Below are 25,369 nucleotides of genomic sequence, written 5' to 3'. Positions count from 1 at the left end.
AAATTGGAACTGAAGTTTCTCATTTTAACTAAATTTGGGTGTTAAAGTAGAACTGTTAGGATATGTTCAGCGCTGGATATTCTCCTGCCAGGTGTGAACTATGGCACTTAAATTATTTTTGAAGAGAAAATTGGACTAGGAATGGAGCAATAAGAAGTGAACCATTCAGGTATTTCGCATTTTTGTAGCTTCTACAAATATGAGTAAGCAGGAAGGTGCAGGGAGGGCTAGTTTGATTTTAATTGTGAGGTGGACTAGGACTTTCATATGTAGCTCTGTTTGTTTCAGTGAATAAAAGAAGTTGCTTTCTCCCCACAGTATAGCCTTACCATCTCCAAAAAAGAGAAACGTTCCCTGAAACAAACAAGCTGGTTTTTTTGTTTGGTTGGTTTTGTTGTAACATGGTCTGTGTCAGGTAATTTGCCAGATAGTTCAAGTGCTAATCTGAAGGCTGTAGAAGAGTTTTATTCAGTTCCATTAGGTCCAGCTAAACTTTGTAATACAGGGGCTATTATCCTGCCAGTTGTGAGGAATTTCTGTTTTATGGAGCAGTGCTGACACAAAGACAGCACTGTGCAAGCCGTCTGTATAACTGAACACTTTCACACTGCAATTTCGGAGGCGTGCAGTTCAGGAAATTGCTGGCTTCTGCTGGAGCACACTTTTACTGCAAGGAAAATTTTATTCGTCACTCAAGTAATTGGCAGTTTTAATACCTTGTTAGTAATTACCTTATAAACAAACTAATGCATAAAGGCAAGGCTCTATGACCTGTTATCTAACTCACAGTCTTATTTGGCCAATGGAACTGAGATGTGGTGGTGGTGTTTGTTGTTGTTTTTTATTAAAGTAATTTGTTTCCATTTATTATAAATACTTTCAGCTAAGAGTTAAAAAAATGCAGTGTACCTCTACCAGACAGCCTGAGGAATGAAACACGATACAAGCAGAGTATTGGAGGGGCTGCAAGATCACTTACCCATTCCCATATGTGGTCAGAAGGCCCATTAATTTAACTTATGGTTCAGTTTTTGAGTCAGGACTTTTTTGTCTTGAGCAGTAATCCCCTCCCACGCCTTGAAAATGTGAGGGTTGTCCATGCTATCCTAAATGTGTGGCTTACTATTTGATCCAGAGCAAATACTTCTGATAAAGGCAAACACCTTCCAGAATCAATATTCTTCTTGATAATTTTACTGAAATTATCTTTGCCTGAAATCTCTAGAAGCTAGGGAGAAGTCTTAAATTTTGATCATTCATCATACTAGGTACAGAATGTACCACAGCTAGAACTGACTTGAACATCCAAAGGTAATAAGGATCAATTTGGGCTACATTTGTTTAATTGGTTGTGATCTGTTTTCCCCTATGTACTGTTAGCCCCAAACAAATAACCCAATTAATGTTGCTGATGTGTGTGAATGATTCTCTAAATTATGCAGCTGGGATGGAAAACCTGGTAGGTTGCTGGGTATGAACATGAAATAAGATTACTGGAAAAAGTACACTTCATTGAAAGTGAAAGAAGGGGTGTTCCTTATAGTAGACTAGGATACCCATGTCTTTAACAGTTGCAGAGCTTTTGTTGTGGAATTGGGTGTGATGCTCAGCTAAAGTTTGACCAGACATGAAGTCCAGAACCTCTGTAAGAAGCAGAAATTCTACTCTTCCCTAACTTACTAAAAAAATGTATAGGATGAAATCTTAGGTCTAATTGCAAAATTATAGAACATCTTTCTGAGGGGGTGCATTGTCACCTATCTTGTCTAATCTGGCTCTGATTTCTGGGAATTCAGTCTGATTTTCATGCCGTATGAGTTTTCAAAAACCCAAAACACTATGTCTAGTTACTATGATGTTAATTTGATTAAAATAGAAAACAACTCTAATCTCACTGTGACATACATTGAGTGCAAGTAATGGATATTTCTACTGTTCAGAAATAGATGATGATAGTTTTACATCTTGTTTTAAAAGCCGTGACTTACAGTAATAGGATTACAACACAATATTTTTCATCTTGTTTGCTGGGAATATGTTTTCAGAAATGTTGATGAACACATCTATTTAGAGCATTCCAGTTTGTGATTTGGGATGGCTAGAAATGAATGTTATGTTTAAAGAATGCTTTATTGGTTTTCTTTGACCAAAACTTATTTTCAAGTGGGGGAATTAAGAACTAACTTTTGTCAGTCATATGTAGTGAACAAGTGTTTGCTCTGGAAATGACAGCCGTTAGACTATTGTTCTTAAATTTCAGGACCTGTAACAAGATTGCCAATATTTTGTCTGAACATCTGAAGCCGTTTCAGAATCTAGAAACTTTGGATTTAAGCAACAACAACATATCAGAGCTGAAAATATCATCATTTCCATCATTACAGCTTAAGTATCTGTAAGCAAAACTTAGTCTTACTTTTTTTTCTTTCAAGTTGCTTTTAAAAAACTTGTTGGAAAACTTAGGTTGGCAGTGGTTTGTTAAGGTACTAAACCTTCTTTCAGACATGCCTTAAATATGTATTCCTACTTTTCACCTGTCGCACTTAACATAAACTAACTTTTTGAATACATGAGTTGCTGTAATGAGATGTTTTAATTCCTAAAAATTGAAGTTCGTCATCTTGAGATGAAACAGAATGATGTGTCTCAAGAGAAATGATTATGTAGCAAAATGAACTGAAGTTCTCAGTGGTTGGGCTAATCTTGAGTTGCAATGGAGTTTTGTGGACTTTTTTGAGTCTGCCTTAATCCTTATTCAGTAATACTACAATGTCCGAGCTATACTGAGTGAGAATCAAGTAATGGCGTTGCAGCATGCTATCTTTTGCCAGTGGTACACTCTTGCAGAGTAGAGCAAAATGTTGGTGGTGAAATACTATTTGACCATAGGCTGAGCTGTCAAGAGCTCTAATTACTAAGATAAATGAAATTCCATTTATCAAGGAGCAGGCAGTGCAAAAGCTTTGTGTTTCACTACTTGGTATTAAGAATTTATTAAGTAACTGTAAATTTAACCTTCTAGACATTGTTTCAACAGGTACATTAACAGTAACCGAATAACCTCCATGGAGCCTGGTACCTTTGACAATTTGTCTACCACACTTCAAGTATTGAAACTGAACAGGAACAAAATTTCAGCAATCCCTCAAAAGATGTTTAAACTCTCCCATCTGCAGCACCTGTAAGTGCAACCTACAATTGACTAATTGTTTTCAGGTTTTCCAGAGCACTGGCAGTGCTTGAACTTTAGCCTTTAATTTAACCAGAGGCAGAGTGAGACAGACACAGAAAACCTATTACTACAAACCTTACTAACTGCAGCTTTGTACTGAACAAAACTAGTGTTATATATTGGTGAGATGTGAATAGTCTTTGTGTTTAAAATCATGTTTGCCTATTAAAAAAAAAAAAAAAAAAGGCTGGAGAGAGAGGTACGAGCAGTATTCCTGTAAGAAAGTGTTGGAAAAAATACTAAGTGAAGTAAACTTACATACTTCACTACAGTGGTCCTTTATTTATTTTGTGTTTTCATGGTGAAATGAAGGGAATTTATTTGATTTCACAAGGTATGACAATAAGCAATATGTTTGATTAAATAGACTTCCATCAGCTTCACTGATACAATGCTGCCTACAAATGTTTTACCAAATAAATAATAGGTAAAGTTATTTAATATGGAAGAGGCTGGGGAAATATCCCCCCTTTTTAAAAAAAATAACCAAAACCCCCTCGCAAAACCCCAACTTAAGAGTGCAGGAAGTTGGTGAGAGGATGGGCTAGGACTGCACATTGTCAAATCCTGAATAATTATTTTCCATGTTAGATTGTCAAGAGTTAAAAAGTACGAACTCGCTTATGTTAACCGTGAAAGGGAAAGGTCGTAAGAACAGTGAAGCATTAGGATGTTTGACACATCTGGAAACAGTGACTGTGCCTTTTCTGTATACAAATGCAAGAAGAGGTTGAGGTTAACTGAAGCCTTGGTAAAAGAGTATGAGAACAGTCTTGCAAAGCTCAGGATTTTTTAACGATCTTAGTAGACTTTCTGATATTGAGATTCAGCTCAAATTTTGGAAGTTGGTGGTATTCTTGCCTAAAAAAGTTCTGCTGGTTCACAATTTAATCAGTAAGCTGACCTAGTTATGTTAGGTAGCTAATCTTCAATGAAGGACAAAAATTTATGTTATCACCTGAAAGAAGTATTCAGAGGAGGAGTGGGGAAGAACTGAAGGCTGTTCTTTCTGAATGTTCTTTAACTGCTTATGTGCATTTAAACATGGGAAGAGAAGTAGGGTTCTCTGTTGAGTGTCTGTTATCAGGTAGGGTTTGTATCAGGCTGCTAGAGAGAAGAGCTGAATTCTTACAAGACTGAGACTGAAAAATAATTGTGGTATAACTACAGGGAGAGAATTATTTAGGCCTTTACTTCCCCAGGGGAAGAAAGTTTTGGAAGGAGAGGATTCTTTTTGGTTTGGTAGGATGCAGGTTGATAGGTGTAATACGTTCTTGAAGGGGCAGATGGTTACTTACTGTATGAGGACCTCTTCTTATTTTCTTGCTGTTGTCTAGTCCTGTCCCTTTGTACTATGTATCAGTTGTTGCTAATAAATAACCTGTTAATTTGGCAACTGTTAGGTAGTTTAAAATTCAGTTCTTTATACCGGTGTGAAGCTAGACTTCCCTTTTCACATAGCTCAAAGTCAGAAAGCTCCTTGGAGTTGGTGCAGGGTTTGGAGTTAAAACAGACCAAAGCCAAGAAATTGTTGTGGAGAGCAGGAAAATAGAAAATACTGAATACTACTGTCAGTGCAGCTTGCCCTCCAGCTAGTTACGCCTTGTAACTCCCTTCCAGTATACACACAGGTCACAGCTTCTGATCTATAAGGGGTGTGTGTAGTGGCAGAAGGGTGAGTGCTAAGACTGCTTTAGAAGGAGGGAGGAAACTATTCATAACTAGTTGTGGAGAATGAGGGAGGAATGTGTAACGTATGCTTGGCTCCAGATTTAAAAAAGAAATATCACGCAGGATATTTAATTTTGCCTAGTTACCACAACTAAAAATTTTAACTTTTTCTTTCTGAAGATTATTGATTGTAATTGCAAGCTAACCTTAATGGCTCTGCTGCTGGATAAACACTAGGAACTTGCTTTTACTTTTGAGTTAGCAAACAGGATTAACCATGACATTCTTTAAATCTGAATATCAAGGAACTACCAAGTACTTGTCCTCACTATCAGAAAGGCAGAACAGTATTAGCATGGTTAAACATAATGTACTACAGTAAAATGTTTGGGTTTTATTACATCTTGATTCTCTTGGTTTATGTGCAAGAAAAGCATTTAAATAAGGTTTGTTTCCAGAGAGGGAAGAAAGGTTGTTTGCATGCAGTGAACTTTACTGTGCTTTAACTGTAAATTTTATTGATGCAGGGAGCTGAATCGCAACAAAATTAAAAAAATAGATGGGCTTACTTTCCAAGGACTTCCAGCTTTGAAATCATTAAAACTGCAGAGAAATGGGGTTACTAGGCTCATGGATGGTGCTTTCTGGGGATTGACCAACATGGAAGTCTTGTAAGTATAAACTTCTTGCTGATAGATTCTGCTGATAACGTCTTCGTAGAAGTGAACAAAATAAATGGAATTGCTGGATAAAATGTAAAGATGTTTTTGAATTAAATTGTTCTAGTGTGGCTTGAAAAGCAACAAGCAGTCATTGGTGAATGTGTAGAATAGCACAATCTGAATGCATGCATACAAGTAGATGTAAACTAAGGCTGCAACTATATAGCCAGTACCATGAGGTCAGATGTGGACCCTTGGCAAAGTGTGCATGTCACAGTTTCTGAAGCTTATGTCTTTTATCTGTTTGTATATGTTTGTGTGTGTTTGTAGGCAGCTGGACCATAATAACTTAACAGAGGTAACCAAAGGCTGGCTTTATGGCTTGCTGATGCTGCAGCAACTCCATCTCGGCCAAAATGCCATCAGCAGGATCAGTCCTGATGCCTGGGAATTTTGCCAAAAACTCAGTGAGCTGTGAGTAGCTTTTATTCTATTGCAGTTTTGAAAGCCAGGTACATGCCAAAGCATGAGCTTCTTACCACTGATCTGTGAATTTTTCATAACAAAGTTTCCAAGGTGACAGCAACTTTTTTGTTTGTGAGACAGTTATATTTTGTTGAAAGAAGTTGAAGCCAACCGTGACTGCTTCATTTCACTGTGGCATTTGAACCAAAACTGTAACAGTCATTTTCAAATGAAAGAAGTTAATCTGCAATAATTTGTGAATTGTTTGAAACAGTACACAAGCTGTGTGGTCAGAAAGGCTTTGTGATAGCTGTAAAGGAAAAAACTTTGTCCTACCTTTACTCTTGAAAATTCTCCTGGGTTGAACTGAGTAATAAGCACTGCAGCATACATTAAAATATGTTTTTTCCTTGAATTTGCAGAGATTTAACGTTCAATCGCTTAACAAGATTAGATGATTCAAGCTTCGTTGGTTTAAGCGTGCTGGTTGGACTGTACATTGGAAACAACAAAGTAAATTACATTGCTGATTGTGCCTTCCGGGGACTTTCCAGTCTACAGACCTTGTAGGTTGACAGACTCAATTTTTAAGGTCGAAAGCCTTAAGAAAAACCCTCAGTGTTTATAGATACTTTCTTTTCTCCCATATGAAATATGCAAGGACCTTTTATTAACTATCCCAGATCAGCACATGTTTTTCTTACAGTAGGATATTTGTTTCAGAATAGTTGGGAGGGGGAGGACTTCCTCTTTTGTTAAGGCTGGGCACAATGGCTGGTGATAATTATGATATGAACTTTCTGTAGCATTATTATGGGAAAGGCACGTCTCCATTCAAAGGCAGCAAGCAGCACTGCTACCCAGAGCTTTAGGGATCTGGATCATAGTTGTATCTTAACTGAATCAACATTTTCCCTTAACGGTAAAAATAAGAAGATGACACTCAAAGCTCTGTATTACTATGGATGTTGATGCTTGTTGTGACTGGGCAATTGCTTTAAGCATTTGAGCATTTTTTGAAATAACATTTCGTAAAGGAAGAGGAAGAAAGAAGTAAATTAATCTAAATATATTCCACCTCATTAAAGTTTTCCAATTGCATACTGTTGACTCATCTGTTAGCCAGATGAATGGAATCGTTGCCTTTCCCTCTACGCTTTGAAAAGGGTGCTAATACTTTACTTTTAGGGGTTTGCTCACATCCTCACACTTTGGGCATCTAGGAAAGAAACAATTCAAAGGGATGTATGCTATGTTTCTAAAGTATACAGAGGGATATAGATCGTAAAGAGAGGAAGTCAGAGACTTGTGAAGTGTCTAGGAATTGTTAGACTTTTCCTCCTAGATTTTTTTTTCTCTCCTCTAGCCCTGTTGATTCTTTGCTGAAACACCATTCTTTTCACAAATCTCTCATCTCTTTAATGCTTTACAGATAATTAAGCTAGTGTTGTGGATGTTGTAGGATGTAAAAATGATTCACTTTATTAATAAATCTCTGTGTGTTCTCTGTGTGTTAGCTAATATTATGAACTTAACAAATGCATGAGTATGTTTTATTTCGAAGGGACAAACGTTGATCCCTTCCCTTCCTATAATACTCCTTCTCTTAAGATAATCCTGTATCTGAATACCTTTGTAGAGGAATGTGTGTTGTTTTTTTTAACAATTCATAAAATTGTTAGGTTTGTAATCTCTTTAATTATCAGTGGAAAAAGTACTAATAGTCCTCGAAGTCTCTCAGTAAAAGTTGAAATTAAATAGCTAATCAGGAAGAGCTTCTCTTAAAACAAACAAACCCACCAACCCACACCCCCCAAACAAACAAAAAACAACCTACCAGAAAGCTATTTCAGAAATTGTTATACATAATACATATTCTTGAAGAACTATGTACCTTGTTCTTTTTAATTGCTCTTGTGGTTTGATTTCTCCTCCCCACTTAAACAGGGATCTGAAAAACAATGAAATATCATGGACTATTGAAGATATGAATGGCGCCTTCTCTGGCCTAGATAAACTTAGGAGGCTGTGAGTATTGCTACAATATTTGTAGCTCATAATTCCTTAAAAAAAATAGCTTAGATTATGTGTGTTTCAAGGGACAAGCCTAACACTTAATGATAATGTATTTTCCATAGCTGAGATAATTATTTTTAATCCCTTACCACTTTGTTCTCTATAAAATGTTCTTTTCCTATAAAAGAAATTCCAGATTGTTCAAGTCAAACTAATCTGAAATATTTTAAATATTACTACTAATTATGAAAACATTTCTCAAAGAATGAGGGTTTCCCATAATAGGAAGCGATAAGTGCGTTATATGACAAAGGCATAGTGACAGAGGTTGTCTGGTAAAGGAATGCAGCATTCAGTGGAAGTGGCTTCATTGCACTGAAATTTTCAAATGGGCATCTATGAAATAAAAAGATGCTTATGTGTGTACATTTAGAGTAGTCCATATCACTGAACTGTAAGCATTAAACATCTTCTAAAATAATTGTAAAATCTAGGTGTTTACTCAAGGGGAATAAATTAGTATCTTCTAGAGGTGAGACATTTTGCTGCATTGGGGAAGGTCGAGTGGTGAATATTAGTCACAGTTTAGAAATTAATGCCAAAAATGCAATTGTTCAGCTCAAAAATGCTTCTATTTTATTGCATCTCTTTTTGCAACATGTACTTACATTTTTCAGAATACTCCAGGGAAACAGGATTAGATCCATTACAAAGAAGGCATTTTCTGGTTTGGATGCACTTGAACACCTGTAAGTAGCAGAAATTAACATTTAACCCAACAAAATAGTTTTTGATAGTAAATGAATTGAAAGTAGGACTACCAAGCTTTACTTACGATTTTGAATAAAATACACTTACCCTGTTTACTACTGTGATCTTGAGAAGGTTCTTCTATTTTGGAGTTATGTTGAATATGAATTTTGGAATTAATGCACAAAGTGTTACGTATTAAGCGTGCTATAAAACTCTTTAATCCCGTCTCTTTAGTTTTTGAGCTAGGGGATCCTTTGTATATCACTAAGGTAGCAAACTATTCCTTGAGTCTTAAATGCATTCGGTTTAATAAATTACTCTTTAGTCCTCTAATGTTATTCCTCTAATGTTATTTTTCTTTTTTCCTAGAGATCTAAGTAACAATGCAATTATGTCAGTTCAAGGAAATGCATTTTCACAAATGAAGAAACTCAAAGAATTGTAAGTTTCTGTCTAAACACACCACCTCTATTAAATATACGTATATCCATTTAAATATGTAAATGAAAGCCATGTAAGATATTGCCTGATGCCATAATAAACTCCCCCTGTAACCTCTCTGAAGTCACTTAAGGGTATGTGAGTGTTTTGGGGGGTTTTGGTTTTTATGTGATGACTGTATTTAAGTGAGAGACTGTAGGATAGGAGGCATTAATTTTCTGCTACATTTGGTGTCTGGAGTCCTTATTTTAAATTGGCTGATCTCCAATAGGTATTAGATAAGGGAGACTTTGATGTAATGTGCTATAAGATCAGCAGTGCTATCACTGAGCTAAAGCTTACCGGACCAGTGAAATACAGTGTGTAATTCTTTTGTAAAGACCTGGTTGTCATCGCTTGTAATTGGGTCTTTCTGTCCTGTAGTCGCAAAGGGGCAGATCTTCAGAGAAGTCATGAAGCGGTCACTGGGAAGAGTGTATTCTTCTAGTGAGTTTTTGGGGGTTTTTTTTTGTCCTCTTGCCCTCTTTTTCTGTGGATAAATGCAGAAAAACATTGTCACTGTTCTCTGTGATTTGAGCACAGCTAATTCTTTAGCATATATCTTACAACTCCTCTATTCATATCAGCCTTCTCTAGTCACTTCTGTTGTTCTCAGCTGCTTTGTGGATAATCTGTCAACAAGCTAAAGAACAGCAAAAAGATGCCGCTCTCATTATAAGTAGAAACTGCCTGAAGCTTGTCTGAAGTTTTTAATTTGTGTTCTCCAGACTCCTGTCAAGTATCACCCTAGTAGCTGGTGCTCTACTTCATCTTAACATATTAGTCCATGTTGGGTGCCATAGATAAACTAACAAGGAGCCTTGCGTATTTCATAGAATCATAAAACAGACCAGTTTGGAAGGGACCTCAAAAAGTCATCTGGTCCAGCTTCTGTGGAAAAGGGAGCCTAGATGAGATTATCTAGCACCCTGTCCAGGTGTGTCTTGAAAACCTTCGTTGCTGGAGACTCCATCACATGCCTTGGGAAGTTGCGGGTATATGACTGTTCACATTGTGAAATATTTCTTTCTTGTATCCAGACAATATTTGATTAATTTAAGTTCAGTTTGATGTTACCCATATCCTAGTGTAGCTGCAGCTGCTCTAGAAAGCAGCAGCCATGCTTCTACCATAGTGAGTTGTTTTCTGCCTTTCTTCTTCCTTGAGTTGGATCTGGTTGTATTGCTTGATTAGTTTGCTGAACTCACTCAGCCAGCTGCAGGGTAACTCAGCCAGCCAGCTGCAAGGCAATTGCTAGATTTGGCACAAGAGAAGTGGTGGGAGCACAGTGACGACAAACAGGGATTGATATAGATGACTTGAAGAGTGATCAAATGTGATGGAATGACAGGGTAACACTGCTCCAGGAGGTGTAAGATGCTGTAAGATACCAGACTATGAACACTTCAGTGAAATAAGTATTCAAGAGTTGTTGTTGTGGTTTTTTTTTTCTGTACTTTTCTTGAAACACCTGGTAGACATCCGTTATGTCTGAGAAGAGATAGGCAGATGGTAGAAAGTACTGTCCCAGAAGAAAGATTATTAAGTATAAATTCCTATATGGTAATTTTATTCTGAGGCCCTGAGAGAGTAAACCTGAAAATAATATGACAGAGAGAGAGCCACTGCATCAGGGTAGCAAAAAACGCTGTGGTTTCTCTGCCTCCTAAAAATAACAAGAATGCCCCTAGAACTGCAGTGAATGATGACCTGTTTCATCTCAATATGAACTGGTGAGCTGGCATCCTAGGTTTTATCCATGCAGTGTTAGTGTGGAAATGGCACAGAGACGCTCTTCCTTTACTTCAAGAAAAAAATCAAGAATTGGTATGTCTTCATTTATCTTCAAAGCTGTATCTCTCCCTTGATCCATAAATTATTTTTGCCTCTCCTCCAAAAACAGGTAAGATGAAGAAATGGAATTTTGTTACTGTGTTTTTTAATGTGTTTTTTTCTAGGGTGATTCTGATTTTTCAGGTAAAACTGAGAACTCTCTTACTTCAACTCCTGGTTCTAGATACTTCACAGAATATCCCTTTGCTTTCTTATTTCTTTTCCCCTCTGTGAATGTAGCTATTCACATAGTTTAGGTAATCTGATGCATTTGTTAGATTTCAACACTTAAGTATTCCTCGTTTCCCTACTCCCCTTTTAAAATATTTTGCCCAAGATAAATTCTGACTAAAACGGAAATGAAGGAATGAAATTGTCTCAGCATTAGCTTCCAGGGCACCTCCCTTCTGGACTGTTCTCCTACATGCCCATTATGTGTGTCCTGTTGCTGAGTGTAGTCTTGTACCCAAGATGCTACAAACAAGCCTGACTGCCTGGCCTTACATTTGTAGCAGAAGCTGGGAGTTCAGAATACCATGTCTGCTTCGTGGAATGTAGGAGTCATGACAATGGTGTCACCACATCTGAGCTAAATAATACTGCTGTAATTCTCTTGTGATATATGTGTTTAGGCTAAAAATTTAGTTTTGTTACTGATGTGCTCATATAGATCTGTATTACAAACAGACAAAACAAGCAAGCAGGCTTTGAATGTAACTGTGCTTTTTCTTAGGCACCTAAACACGTCAAGTCTCTTGTGTGACTGCCAGTTGAAATGGCTACCACAGTGGATGTCAGAGAACAACTTTCAGAGCTTTGTAAATGCCAGTTGTGCCCATCCTCAGCTGCTAAAAGGGAGAAATATTTTTGCTGTCAGCCTGGATGGGTTTGTCTGTGGTGAGTATAGCCTCTATTTCTCATTCCATAGGACAAATTTTGCCAAATGCATTTATTTTTATTGTGGTGTCTTTGATATGTTTTAATTTCTGAAATAAAATGCAGAGGATTTAATGTTTGCTAACATTTCCTTCTCAGTTCCCAGACTGTGATGTTGATGCTCAAAGCTTGTGGCTTTGCACAAGATGGGGAGTGGTGGTTTTGTAACTCTTATTGCATGTACAGCTTGCTTACATAGTGCATAGCATAGCATGCAAGGGAAAGCTCAATAGTTTCTGGTGGTAAATGTATACGTCTCTAGATTTAGAAGATGGATATTGTTTAGATAACTTTCATTTTTAAGTGAGACATATTTTGGCAAACTCAAGATGCAATTTTTTTGGTTTGATTATTTGTAAATTATTTTCATACTTCATCAGTCTCGGGGTTATTCCATAGCTGAGAAAATCTGAAGGTAAAGTAGCCATACTGGCCTCAGCTCTGATCTTTTTTGTGTGTGCTTGTTGTCTGCTTCAAAAATTATTTGGACCATGTAAGTTATTGCCTGTATGTAAACTGTGTTTTAAAACATCAGATTACCACAGTTTCGTTGCTTATATTTTGTATTTCAGTATGCCAGAGAGTAAATGCTAGTAAAATAGTTTTACTTTAAGACTTGAGAATTTGAGGTGATAGCATCTGCCTTTAAAATGAAATTTCTTTGTGTGTTTAGTAACATTGGTTATCACCTATTTCTTAAGTTTTCTATGTAATGCAAAGGGAAGAGTAAAGATGTGTGTTTGAGTACTCTGATACATTAAGTGGGAACTTTGAAAGTATCAGGAAATTAAAAGCTAACTGCATTTCTTGTATTACTGTTGTATAAGTTTCATTTTTCTTACTAAAGAAAATTAAAACTTTATAGTCTTCAGTGACAAAACAGTAACCATGTTTGTCTTGTTTCCTCTCATAGCAAATATGACTGCTTAATTTTTACTATTGCCACTCATACCCTTTTTTCAGTGGGAAAGCAGGCACAGAATATAAAATAGTGTACAAAAATGTTTTTTCCCTTATTAGCAGTCAAATGTTTAATATGTTAATGCTGAATAATGAGTGGGTGGTGCATAATCTAGCTGCTGCTGGAAAGGAGAAGTTGACATAGTGCAGGAAATTACAGATTACTCAATAGCTAGTGGAGTCTATATGAAGTATACATCCTTATTTATGAGAAACCACAAGGAATCATGATCTTTCTTTGAGCTGCTGAATGCCATTTTAAATGAATTAATCTCAAACCTTTTAAGATATATTAGCAAAAAAGGATGTACTAAGAGTAGGTTCTTACATTTAATATGTAATTGTCATGCAGAAGTAACTGGAATTTCTTAATGAGTGTTTCACTGTTTGTTAAATCTTGAAAGCGTGCCATCACTAGACGTTTGGGTGTACATCCCTTGTCTTAGAAGTTTCCAGTGGCCTCACTTGCTTTTACAAAACTTTCAAGAGGAGCATGTTAAGTCCTGTCTGAAATTAAAACAAACAATCTATTAATAATCTATTAACATAGAATGTATATGAGTTTATAAATTGTCCCAATCAAGCCAAGTTATATTTTTGACAACAGTTAGGAGATGGGAGGGAGTCACCCTAAATTTGTTAAAGGAAAGCGTGTGTTAGGCAAGGGTTCCATATCTGTGAAACTAAAAAATAGAAAATCTGCATAATTTGTGCTTCCTAAGATCATGTCTTTCAAGCTGAAACAAATCATGAGACATTTGTGTTCTAAAGGTAACTGGAAGAAAAACAGAATAGATGCTTTTTTGACCTATATTAATTGCTTCAAGATAACATAGCAATGCTAAGAAAGTACCATTTAAGTGATGAATAACTTGTTTTCTCTTTATATAGTAGTCAGGTAGCTTCTATATGTAGTAGTCAACTAGCTTCTATAAAATGAGAAGTATGTGTGTGCATTTCTGTGATACATATATTCATATACACTGTCAATTGATTCTGTTCTGAAAAACCACATTGCCAGTCTCATCCTAGAGTGTTCTTCTGTAGTCAGTAGTATCTGCTTATTTGAGTGACCTTTTCATCCCCCCTTCCTGCGAAAATAATTAAGATTTGAAGATATTTTATTACTCCATTGATAGTACAACTAAACCAGAATGAAGTATGTTCTGTCCTTTCACAAGGCCAATTGTAAATATTTAAATGTTTTACTTACTTTCACTGACTTTGCACAGGGATAACTAGCAACTCCATTTGCAAATGGTATAGTTTATCACGGAGGAAAACCAAGTGGCCTGGGAGATTCTTAAGGCCCATACTTAGGGTCCCAGGTCAGGGGATCCACATTTTCCTGTCACTGGAGTGCAGCTCCAGCCTTGCAAGTGTTCTGCAGGCAGCTCATGTTAAGGCTATCAGCCCATCTCATTTTCTTTTGTAGCACACAGTGTACAGGTTCTTCAAGGAAATAATGCGTTGACCCTGGTATGTTGTTCCCAAACAAATAAAGACGTAAGAAGGTAAAGGGGCTAGGTAAAACCTGACTTTCTGCAGTGCAGGCAGGGTCTGCGGTAAGGAGTATTTGGGGCCCAGGGCTTTTTCTGAAGTCCTTGTGAAATTTGGGCCTGTGTCTTTGTCAGGAGGTAGGAAATATCTTGAAAGTTAGGAATACACTAAGGCTTTTGCTTACCGAAGACCAGACATTTAGTTGCTTGCTCCTTTTGTACATGCAGTGTATATGCAATTGAAAGAATAAATAGTTCAGAAGGCAAGTAATTCTGTAAACTCACAAAATGGCACTTTACTATTGGAAAGTCACCTTCAAAGGGACCTCCAGAAACTAATCTCCTGAAGTTCTTGTGTGCTGCCCTGCTTAAGGGAACTTCAGCACTGCTGTGTTTGTAAGGTGGACCAAGCAGCCACAAATCACTGGAACAGTGACTTTTGGACTTGATGGTTTTTTGTGGGTTTGAGGAGAACCCTCGACATTAACTTGCAGTTTCTGATGGCAGAAGAACTATGGTTTCAATAAAGGAAAACTCAACAGTAGCCTGAGGTGTTGTAAAGATGAGGGGTAAGTTTCATGACTGACATTCAGAATAGTTCTTACAAATGTCAGGGGGTAGTTGTCTCCTCCTTAGTGCTGCTGTTGAGCAAACTGTACGCACAGTCTGCTTTTAGATGTACTTTCTCTTCAATAAGAGATGACTTGGCACAATAAACTCCTAAATATGGTATCTTTAAATGCCCTAAGGCTAACAAAATTGAAAATGAAAGCATTGTATATCCATTTTATAAATACCTATCTGACTCTTCTCTCAAACCGATAAAACAAGGCTTACAAACTATTTCTATAAGAGTCCTCAGGCCTCACGTATAGTATTTTTTTTCTTCTTCCTCTGTGTTACTTTTTCTCCCTTCATCCTTCTGCACAGATGATTTTCCTAAACCACAGATCACTGTCCAGCCAGAAACCCAGTCAGCAATCAAAGGCTCCAATTTGAGTTTTGTATGTTCGGCAGCCAGCAGCAGCGATTCTCCAATGACTTTTGCATGGAAGAAAGACAATGAATTACTGCAAGATGCTGAAATGGAGAATTATGCACACCTCCGGGCCCAGGGTGGTGAAGTGATGGAGTACACCACCATCCTTCGACTGCGCAATGTTGAATTCAGTAATGAAGGGAAATACCAGTGTGTTATTTCAAATCATTTTGGTTCATCCTACTCTGTCAAAGCCAAACTTACAGTAAACAGTAAGTATGCTACTTCTTGCTTGGGGACTTGAAGTAGAATGATTTTAATCAAGATATGTGAACATAGTTTTTTCCTTTCTCATTATATGTGACTTTAGAAGATGCCTTAAATAAGCTGAGATTAATTCTAAAAATATATCCACTTCTAAGATCACCGTTCAGTTTTACCTCTGGCCTCATTGTGCTGAACCATAGTATAGGAAAAAACAAATAGTAAACCACAATTCGTAGTAAATCTGACAAAATCTGTGTAATAAGATGGAAAAACATTTGTCTTTTCTCCACAGGAGGTAAGTGTATACTCTGTTCCAAGGTACTATGGAAAGGTCATGTAGGAGGCTGTTAGTAGAAATGAGATTTTGATCAAGATGGTCTCACATACTTCATAGATCTCTCCCTTTCTCTTTGGTGGCTACTGATAAATTTAGGTTGTAAGCTTCTCCAGCACTTTTAGGCCCAAGAATTAAGAGTTAAGAAAATGCTGTGCAAAACCCGAAATGTTATGTTTCATTTATTCATTTTGGTATCACTAACTTTTCTTTAGTGCTGCCTTCATTTACAAAGATCCCTATGGACTTAACCATTCGTGCTGGGGCAATGGCACGTTTGGAATGTGCTGCAGTTGGGCATCCTGTCCCGCAGATTGCTTGGCAGAAAGATGGTGGAACAGATTTTCCTGCAGCGCGCAAGAGGCGCATGCATGTCATGCCTGAAGATGATGTATTCTTTATTGTTGATGTAAAGATTGAGGACACAGGAGTTTATAGCTGTACAGCTCAAAACACTGCTGGAAGCATTTCAGCTAATGCAACGTTAACCGTACTAGGTAAGACATTGGCAATCCTTGATGGTGTAATCTCCTTGAAGAACAAAACTATTGCTGAGCCCTTTCAAATTCATAAGCTGATTAAAAGTAGCAAAGCTGTGAAAGTGTTGTATAGGAACAAAAATATTCTGAAATAATTTCTGTTTACACATAGATAGAAATACGTACTTCAGCACACAACCACTATTACGCAAAATAATAAAAGTTTGTTATGTTTCTCAGTGCATACACTATGTCTGATACGTGGGGAGGGAGGGAAGGGGGCTTCTATTTTTGTTAAGAGACAGGAGATTTTGTTTAACTTGTCATTTCCTGATGTTTTATTAGCCATTTTTGAGCTACTTCTCTGCAATCTTGAGCATGTATGTTTGGCCTTTTTACTTTCTAAGGTAGTTGAGTGTCTAGGTCTGTTCAATTGACAAACTGTAGGCTCTAAGATCAAATTCCTTGAGTGTGTTTTTTCTGAGAATGAGAGTAAGCTTTATTAGGCCTTACTGATGCATTTAATTTAGCTTTTCCTCTTGAGCTGTGAAGGGACATGTTCCCATTCTTGCAAGGTCATTTAGAGTATAATGGCTTATGCTTTCTTTTCAGAAACACCATCATTTTTGCGGCCTTTGCTGGATCGAACTGTAACAAAAGGTGAAACTGCAGTTTTGCAGTGTATTGCTGGTGGTAGCCCTCCACCCCGACTGAATTGGACTAAGGATGACAGCCCTCTTGTGGTAACGGAAAGACATTTCTTTGCTGCAGGCAATCAGTTACTAATTATTGTGGACACAGATGTGGAAGATGCTGGGAAATACACTTGTGAAATGTCTAATACTCTTGGAACAGAACGGGGCAACATCCGTCTTAATGTAATTCCTACTCCCACCTGTGATTCTCCTCAAAACATTGCCCCATCACTTGATGATGATGGATGGGCTACAGTTGGCATTGTGATCATAGCTGTGGTTTGCTGTGTGGTGGGCACTTCCTTGGTGTGGGTGGTCATCATCTACCACACCAGAAGGAGAAATGAAGATTGCAGCATCACAAATACAGGTGTGTAAACTGAAGGTTTGCCTTGGAAAGCAAAAAAAAATGTTTGTGGTTGCTTTGCAATGACTTTATTGTAGGAACATTTGTGTGCTTTGACTCAGAGTCAGAAGGGTGAATTACTTGTTACCTTCAGCGCTTTGCTGACAAGTTTAAAAATACTTCTACAAACTCTGAAGTGCGTTGATGGCTTTTGTGTGTGTTTTGCTTCTCCACAGATGAAACAAACTTGCCTGCTGACATTCCAAGCTACCTGTCATCCCAGGGAACACTGGCTGAAAGGCAGGATGGATATGGTTCATCTGAAAATGGCAGTCATCATCAGTTCCTCACATCTTCTGTGGGAGGGTATTTCTTGCAGCAGAGGGACAGTAATGGTAGGTGTAAAATAGTAAGCAGATTTTCCATGTTGCTTGAGTTGCTGCCGTTTGGCTATTGTCTTTCAAGCTAAGAGAAATAACATTAAAGAAATGTCTTCAACAAAGTTTAAGAGAGCATATGAAATGTATTGCTTGGGTATTGCTTCGATGAGGTAATAAGTAACTTGGTTCTGTTCATCCAAATGATGCTACGGCTTTGCTTTAATCATGAAGTTTTTCTCTATAGTCTCAAGGGTAAAATTAAACTGATGATCGCTTTTCCAAAATAAGAGTGTCCGAAAGGAGTTACAACAGCATGCTTTCCTCTGTTACAGCTTGAAAAGAATGCTTTTAATGGAGTGTAGGCATAGGTGGTAATACCAGTGTAACTTTAGTATAATAAAACTGGTTAAACTTTCCTGTTAGAAAAGTCATTAGTGTCCGAGTCAATAAAGGATTTAAGGTGATTGCAACTTAAAAGCTGCAGTACTTAATATTTATACGTCTGGCCCCTGAGAATGCAGAACATAATCTGGGTTAGGGAGGAAAAGGCAACTTACTGGGAAGGGGTTGGGGTCAAGGGGTACAGTCAGGGTTTGAGGCAGGGGGGGAATGGAGTAGTGGTGAGAAAATTCTGCAGTTGTAGGGTAGTGAGAGGAGCAGCCTGTTTGTGGAGTAAAAACCGCAGACCATGTCCACAGCTTTCAGGAACCACTGAGCTGAAAGTCAGTGTTTGAGCACCCAGTGGCTCTCAGATTCTTCCACCTGGGATTTTCTTGTTAGCACTCTGCTCCAAAAGGTGGCTGTGTGATGGAGCATAAGCCTGGCTTCCAGTACAGGAAGGAAATCCCTGGTTCTGATCCCTGTAATTTGGTTTGTTCTGTTATCCAGGGACTGTGTAATGAAGCAGTGTGACATATTCTCTGTCAAACTAATTAATTGAACACTTGCTAGAATTAGAATTCTCATCAAAAGATTAGGTTAAACTTAAGCTCTAAATACACTGTGAAATGTGGTTGAACTGATGGGGTTCTTAAAAGAATAAAACTTAGTTAAGAAACCATAAGCTGAAACTTAAGAAAAGACCGTATGCTGACATGTCAATTTTATTTTTAAGGCATTTGCCATCTAGATAATGGCAGTGAAGCAGACCTTGAAGGTGTTGCAGATCCATTCCTATGCCACTATCTGGGGACTTCAGGGACTTTGTATTTGAAAGGAAACACATATGGCTCTGAAGCCTTTGAAGCATACAGTGCAAGTAAGCTGGGGAGGGGAAAAAAGTTTTAGTCATAATTTGATCTTATTCTATGATGAATCTATATAAAAACAATTTTTCATTTTTTTAGGTTGCAGCCCTGACCAAAGAACAGCATGCCTGGACCCTTATGAGTCTGGCTATTTAAAGAAAAAGGAATGCTATCAGTACTCACCTCCACTGGAAGATCCATTTGACCAGTGTGTTGGCGTTATTGGGATGCAGGCTACAAGTAGCAAATTTATTAACTCCGTTTATACTCAAAATGAAGGAACTGGACTAAAAAGCAAAAGTCTGCATTCAGACACATTTGATTTAAACAGAAGTTTGGAACGTTCATCTGTTATCAGTAACAGCACTTTCATGGGTATGTTCTAGCTATTGTTTTTTATTCAACCTGCTGATATCCTTGCTGTGTAGTTTCCTACTTCCAACACTAAGCAAAACTGATTTCTGAGCTGCTTCTTTCCCACTCTTACAGTAGGTAATTCTGTAGTAGTGTTTAAATGTTCATATAGCTGGCATTGTGAAAAAACTAATTTTGTGCCATTTTTCGTGAGCTTATTTTTGTGGGTGTCTGTGAATTTATTAAGATATAATATAAATACTTTAGAAAGGAGGAGAAGAGAGACAGGAAGTAATTGAGAAAAGGCAGTTTGAGAGTTGTTCTTGACGTTTTGCATGTATTCTTGTCTTTTTGTTTTCTTCCTGCCTGAGTAACTTACAATATTGCATTTAGGCTCACTCTCACCACTGCTGTGCATGAGGACAGTTGGATGCTCCAGTACTCAGGATGCCTGCTGGGTCCTACCAGGAGTTAGCCAGGAGATGGACCCTATCCTGTGTTGCGAAGGGGGCAGCTTGGGGCTTGGTCAGAAGCAGAACTGACACATCAGTTGTTCAGCTGTGACAGGTCACATGTGGTAGTCCAGTGAGGTGGTTCACCTCTGGATGTGACACTGAGCCATGTTGTGCTTCTCAGGAAACCTGACTTTTAAGGACCGTTAAATACAACATGCCAAATGTTTGAAGTTCAGGAACAGAAAAGTGATTACAGTAAAACTGCTTAATGAGCATATTTAGATTACCAGGGTATCTTGATAGGTTACACTTAACATAACAGTGTCATCAGTGGAGTGATTCTTATCTTGTCTTAGTATAGCTGGCAGATTTCCATTGATGTTAGGATACTCAAACACACCTTAACAAACTTCAGGCATACCAGAAGTTTTGCCTGACAGGCAAAAGCCCCAGGAGGGCTCAGGGCAGCTGGAGAGACTTGAACTCCATTGTGTGAGGATATATTGTATAATACAGTGAGCCAGAACTATTTACCCTCCAGAGTAAGGTACTGTGGGAAAATGCCCTCATTACCCCTCCTTTGTCTTCTTTTCTCGTGGTGTGTATGACAGGAGCTCCTGAAGCTTAATTCAGGGTTTAAAATTCTAATCCAGATTGCAGGTAGAGGTGAGGGGAATGAGAAGACTGTTGCTTTACCTTTGAAGCTCCCTACATTTTGGGTATTGGTTTGGTTCGTTGGTTAAAAACATGTATAAACCCACATACTGTTTTCATCCCTGTGTTATCTGAGCACCAGGTGCAGCCCTGGTACCGTGGATTGTCTCTGGGCTGGTATCAGCATGGTTGATCAAGGCGTCAGTCTTCTGGCTCTGCAAGGGGACCTGGAATGTGCATCACTGGGCTCTTTGTTCTCAGGGGGTGGGGAAGGAGGTACAAGCTCTGAAGTTTTCCCCCCTTCGAAAGCCAGATGTTTGGACTGTAAAACATTGCAGATGCCATGACATCTGGCAGAGGCCCTAGGACTACACATGGCCTCCTGGCTGCCTGCCACTATTGCTGTGGTGGGACTGTGCACACAGGGCTTTACCATGTGTCTCCTGCAGAAATTAATTGTACTGTATGTGGGTATATCCAGGAGTTAATGCAGCCTCAAGGGCTCATATTCCCACTTCTGCCCTAAAAATCTATGCAGAGCTACTTTCTTTTGTCAGGTCTCAGAGCTACTACCTCACCCAAGTTGCAATGTCATTGCCTTGGATGCTTCATAATCATTAGTACTCTTCAGTCAGACAGCCTATGGTTAGATCTTGGAGGTGGTGGCTGTGGAAGAAGTTGTGATAGATCTCTTTTTGTTAGTTGTGGGTTGGCTTCTTCAGCATCATTGTCTTAAAATTCAGCCCCCCCTTTTGCCTCGACAATCACAGTGAAGAAGACAGCTGGCATTAACATCACTGTTGATGCATGAGCCAGAAAGTTCACAGCTTGGATTTATTTTATTTTTTTTTTTTTAGGACAGGATTAAGTTGTAGCTTTGGTGCTGTGAGGAACACCTTTTCATGTTGTATTAGGAGCTACATTGCTCTGCAGATCATAGGTGCAAATATGGACCTTGTCCAAATCTGATTTTAGTAACATCTTAGATTACAGTTGTACTTGAAACCTTTGCTTCTATCAACTAAGCAAAACTGAAAGGATGGTTTTTTGGGTGCAAAATTTATTAATGATTGTAGTTTAAAATAATTAATAAAAACTGAGTTCTTCAAAATCCACCGGTTGCACATTGTCCTCTGAAAATAAGTCTTTTGAGTGTCGTTTACAGGCACAATAACTTTTGATGCTGTATCCAGTGAAAAAAGAGAGGGCCCTTCTTCAAGAGGTGTTGATGCTAACACCTTCCCAATGGTGAAGAGTGACAGACACACTATTTTTTGGCTAGTGAATCCAGATACTTATGAGTAAAGATTCAACTGAATGCCAGATTCTCTTTGGGCTACATCTCTTCTAGCCATTTGCAGACAAAGCGATGAAGAGGTGTGAATGGAGAATTTTGTTGGCGGGACCTTTGTTATTAATGGGAGATGCTAGCCAGAAAAAGATTGTTTTAGCATTCAGATTGCACAGTAGGAGGGTGTTGTATAACTCTATACATGTTAGGTTTTTGTCATTTGTTGCTTTGTTTTGTTGGGGTTTTTTTTGTTGGTGGTGTTTTTTTGGAGGTTTGTAATTTTTGCTGAACTGCGTGGCAGATTTCATGTGTCATTCATTCACTGGAGAACTAAACAGGGAGACTTGTGACTTTTGCATTAGAAAGTGTCTTGTGATATGTTCGCAGGTTGGTCTGTGTACCCACCTCCACCCTCACCTCCCTCCCTCAAGAAAAATGGGCATGAAAGTAGTCATGGAAACAGGAGTAATGAAGTTGTGTGTGGCTATACATTTACTTTGGAAATGTTTCTAATCTCTCAGGTGGCAGAATCTTGCCTTATGCTTGTGATCACATGGATGTTTTCTTTTAAGGGGTAAAATAACAGTGAAGTAAAATCTCACTTTGGTGAACTTTTGCTTGGGTCGATCCTTGGCTTGCGTTCTAACATGCAGCCCTTAGTGAGACACAAAACTGTTAGCATCACTATTTCTGTACTTACTCATTTGCTGTCTTTCAGGAACATTTGGAAAGCCTTTATGGAGGCCTCAACTGGACTCTCTTTCAAGTTGTAGACAGCCAGCAAATTGCCAACCAAAAACCTCCCGTAATAATCCTCATGCCTCACTGGACTTTGATGCAGAGGCAGATGAAGATGGAAAGGAAAGGACAGTTTCTAGAGGAGAAAATAGCATTTATACTTACAAACAGTCCTTTGAAAACTTTAGGACTTCTACTTTCCAATCCTGTGATTTGGATACATAGCTCCTTTTGGACCTGCCATTGATTTCTGGAACCAAAGAAATACTTTGACATACTACTACCTCAGTGTGGAATTTTATTTAAAAAGAGAATACACAAAGGAAGAAGGGAAGAAAGAAACCACGTGATACTATGAATTCAGAACAAATAAATACGTTTTTATTCACATAAAGCATAATTGCCAAAATGCTCTACATTTTTATACAGGGAAAACATTCCTTATGGGAGTACTATATTTCTAATTATTTTATAGCTTTGTTTTATGCAAATAATATCGTTTGTAAATTAATGGTGTAAATAATACAACATATGTATTTCTATGTCAGACTTCATTTTATTGAAATGAGTAGTAAGCATTCTAATTTTGTACTGTTACTTATACTTTTTTACAAATGGAAACTCCATGCTGTTTGCAGGTGTCATGCATCTTATTTGCACATTACTTTTAATAAAATATGCTGCCATGTGGTCTTCGACCCACATTAGTATATGAAGAATGAAAAGCATGAATGAATTATGTTTGTATATAGTGTTGTATACGTAGGTGCTTTCTGTTGCGTGTTTGCACCTTTATTTGACTAAAACATGTGTCTTTAGATTTACTGTGTTAAATATGTTCACCTTCTAAGAGTGGGTGTGGTCCTGCCACAACTACTGGTAAGGTGGGTTGAAGCTATTTGTGGCAAAATAAGTGTGCAAATCATCCACTTTGTGAACTCCCGCTATCAGATGTGTGTGCACACGTTTTCAGTTTTCATGTGCACAGGGCTAGTACCAACAGCTTGCCCATGCCTGTGTGCAAATACCTTGTCTGCCTCTGGCGGAGGATATGCACGGATCCATATAATGCTATTTCATAAAAGAAAAGAGACACTGTTTGTCTGCCTGGTAGCATCATTCTTTTCTAAGTGTCTTAGGCTTAGTGTTAAGTGCTTGCCAAGTGTGCAGTACATGCCCAAGTCTTTGCTTTCCCATACCATTTCTCCCTCTTTTTTGCTTCTGCAACCACTTCTATGCCCAACATGAGAAGGTAATCCAAGTAGAAGATAATGTTTTCTTTGGTTTAACTCATGCTTCTGTTCCTTACTCAGCTGCCCTTTTCTGGTCAGAGATGAGATCTGTGCTTTTTTCAGTTGCTCAGTCAAGTCGAGCAATTGTAAATTCTTGCTGGATTAAATTTGCAGTAATGAACCCAGTGCCTTTAACTAGATGAAGTCAGAGAAAGAGGATTGCTTACTATAAAATAGTAATTAAAACTAAGGAAAAACACTCTGGTTTGTTTTTCTGTGTACAGATGCCTACTATTTTAAAAAGCTGTGGATCTCGTCACTGCTGCATTAAAACAGTGAGACTCCAAAATGGTTAATGTTACAGGACAGTGGCTTTTTAAACTGCCTACTTTGAAGGTGCAACTTTACATAGTTGCCAAATCACTTCTTTTAAACTAAATTAAAAGCAGCTGTTAGAGTAGGCCATCACAGACATCACAGCTTATGCTAGAGCAAAGGTTTTGCTGCCTGTTGTAGCTGAGCTAAGGGCTTTTTGTTATTTGTAGCCAGAAACCTGGTACCCAGATTGCGATGCAATTTCCCTTTAATTTAGGCACCAGTATGAGAGACAGGAAGTTAATCCATCCTTAGTCACTGGTGGTCTCAGTGTAGAGAATGGATTTTGCGTGCTTTAGTTGATCATATTGCCAGATTTTCTGACTCTTATTGTTAATTTGTCTTCATTGCTGCCAGATGTGCTAATGTGGTGACAGACATTGATATGGGTATTTGATTATAATTAAGTGCATTTTGAAAGAGATTAATTTTTCCTGAGTTAAGCACAAAGCTCTAAGTCAACAAGGCAAGAAATGTTAATTTTTTTTCACTCAGTAACTCCTTTTTCTCTCCCTCTTCCAGTGACCCTAGGTTTTTTTTAGGTGGAGTAGAGCTGGGGGCCATGATAGCTTGTGTTTATAAACAGACATTGCTTTTTGACATATCTAAAAAAACAGAGAGAGTTAAAAACAGTAAGTACTTGTTTCATTCCAGAATTAATGTTTATTCTTAAGACTCCGTGTTAAAGGTTCATCATGAAAAACAGGATTTTAATTTATTTTCTGTAGTGGGGGAGGGTTGGGAACAGTGACAGTGTAATTTTTATTCTTTTTTCATCTTCTCCCTTAAGTACTTTTTTTGACTCACTGTTGGAAAGCATAAAGATCCTAATCACCCAAGGATGTGGATCTCTGTACTCAAATAAATGTTCAGGGTCAATGACTGAATTTTAACTGCTTTTCATCAAGTTTCATTTAGCATCCTAAAAGTACAAATGACTTAAAATTTTATTTGATGACTTAAATATCCAGAAATGGAAATGAATGCTCCCGAGCCCTCTTTTCTGCCAGTGTGTTTTCATGTTTAGTAAGTTGAT

The 25,369-nt window shown here is 38.0% G+C and overlaps 1 protein-coding gene across 1 annotated transcript in view; it reads left to right on the top strand.

Annotated features, from left to right (window-relative positions):
• LRIG3 (leucine rich repeats and immunoglobulin like domains 3) overlaps positions 1 to 23,546 on the top strand; it is a 43,806-nt gene extending 20,260 nt beyond the window's left edge. Inside the window, exons 4-19 of the mRNA XM_055712632.1 lie at positions 2,261 to 2,395; positions 3,038 to 3,181; positions 5,431 to 5,574; positions 5,896 to 6,039; positions 6,453 to 6,596; positions 7,978 to 8,058; positions 8,724 to 8,795; positions 9,169 to 9,240; positions 11,846 to 12,009; positions 15,438 to 15,758; positions 16,303 to 16,584; positions 17,179 to 17,631; positions 17,844 to 18,002; positions 19,102 to 19,245; positions 19,334 to 19,609; positions 22,707 to 23,546. Coding sequence (XP_055568607.1) covers positions 2,261 to 2,395; positions 3,038 to 3,181; positions 5,431 to 5,574; positions 5,896 to 6,039; positions 6,453 to 6,596; positions 7,978 to 8,058; positions 8,724 to 8,795; positions 9,169 to 9,240; positions 11,846 to 12,009; positions 15,438 to 15,758; positions 16,303 to 16,584; positions 17,179 to 17,631; positions 17,844 to 18,002; positions 19,102 to 19,245; positions 19,334 to 19,609; positions 22,707 to 22,951 — 2,980 coding nt within the window. The 3' untranslated portion in view covers positions 22,952 to 23,546. The remainder of the gene's footprint in view (positions 1 to 2,260; positions 2,396 to 3,037; positions 3,182 to 5,430; positions 5,575 to 5,895; positions 6,040 to 6,452; positions 6,597 to 7,977; positions 8,059 to 8,723; positions 8,796 to 9,168; positions 9,241 to 11,845; positions 12,010 to 15,437; positions 15,759 to 16,302; positions 16,585 to 17,178; positions 17,632 to 17,843; positions 18,003 to 19,101; positions 19,246 to 19,333; positions 19,610 to 22,706) is intronic.
• Positions 23,547 to 25,369: the final 1,823 nt, after the last annotated feature.

The sequence above is a fragment of the Falco cherrug genome, chromosome 5 (genome assembly GCF_023634085.1).
Source record: "Falco cherrug isolate bFalChe1 chromosome 5, bFalChe1.pri, whole genome shotgun sequence".
Taxonomy (NCBI): Eukaryota; Metazoa; Chordata; class Aves; order Falconiformes; family Falconidae; genus Falco; species Falco cherrug.
The sequence above is the reverse complement of the archived record's forward strand: the minus strand, read 5'-3'. Positions and strand labels throughout refer to the sequence as shown.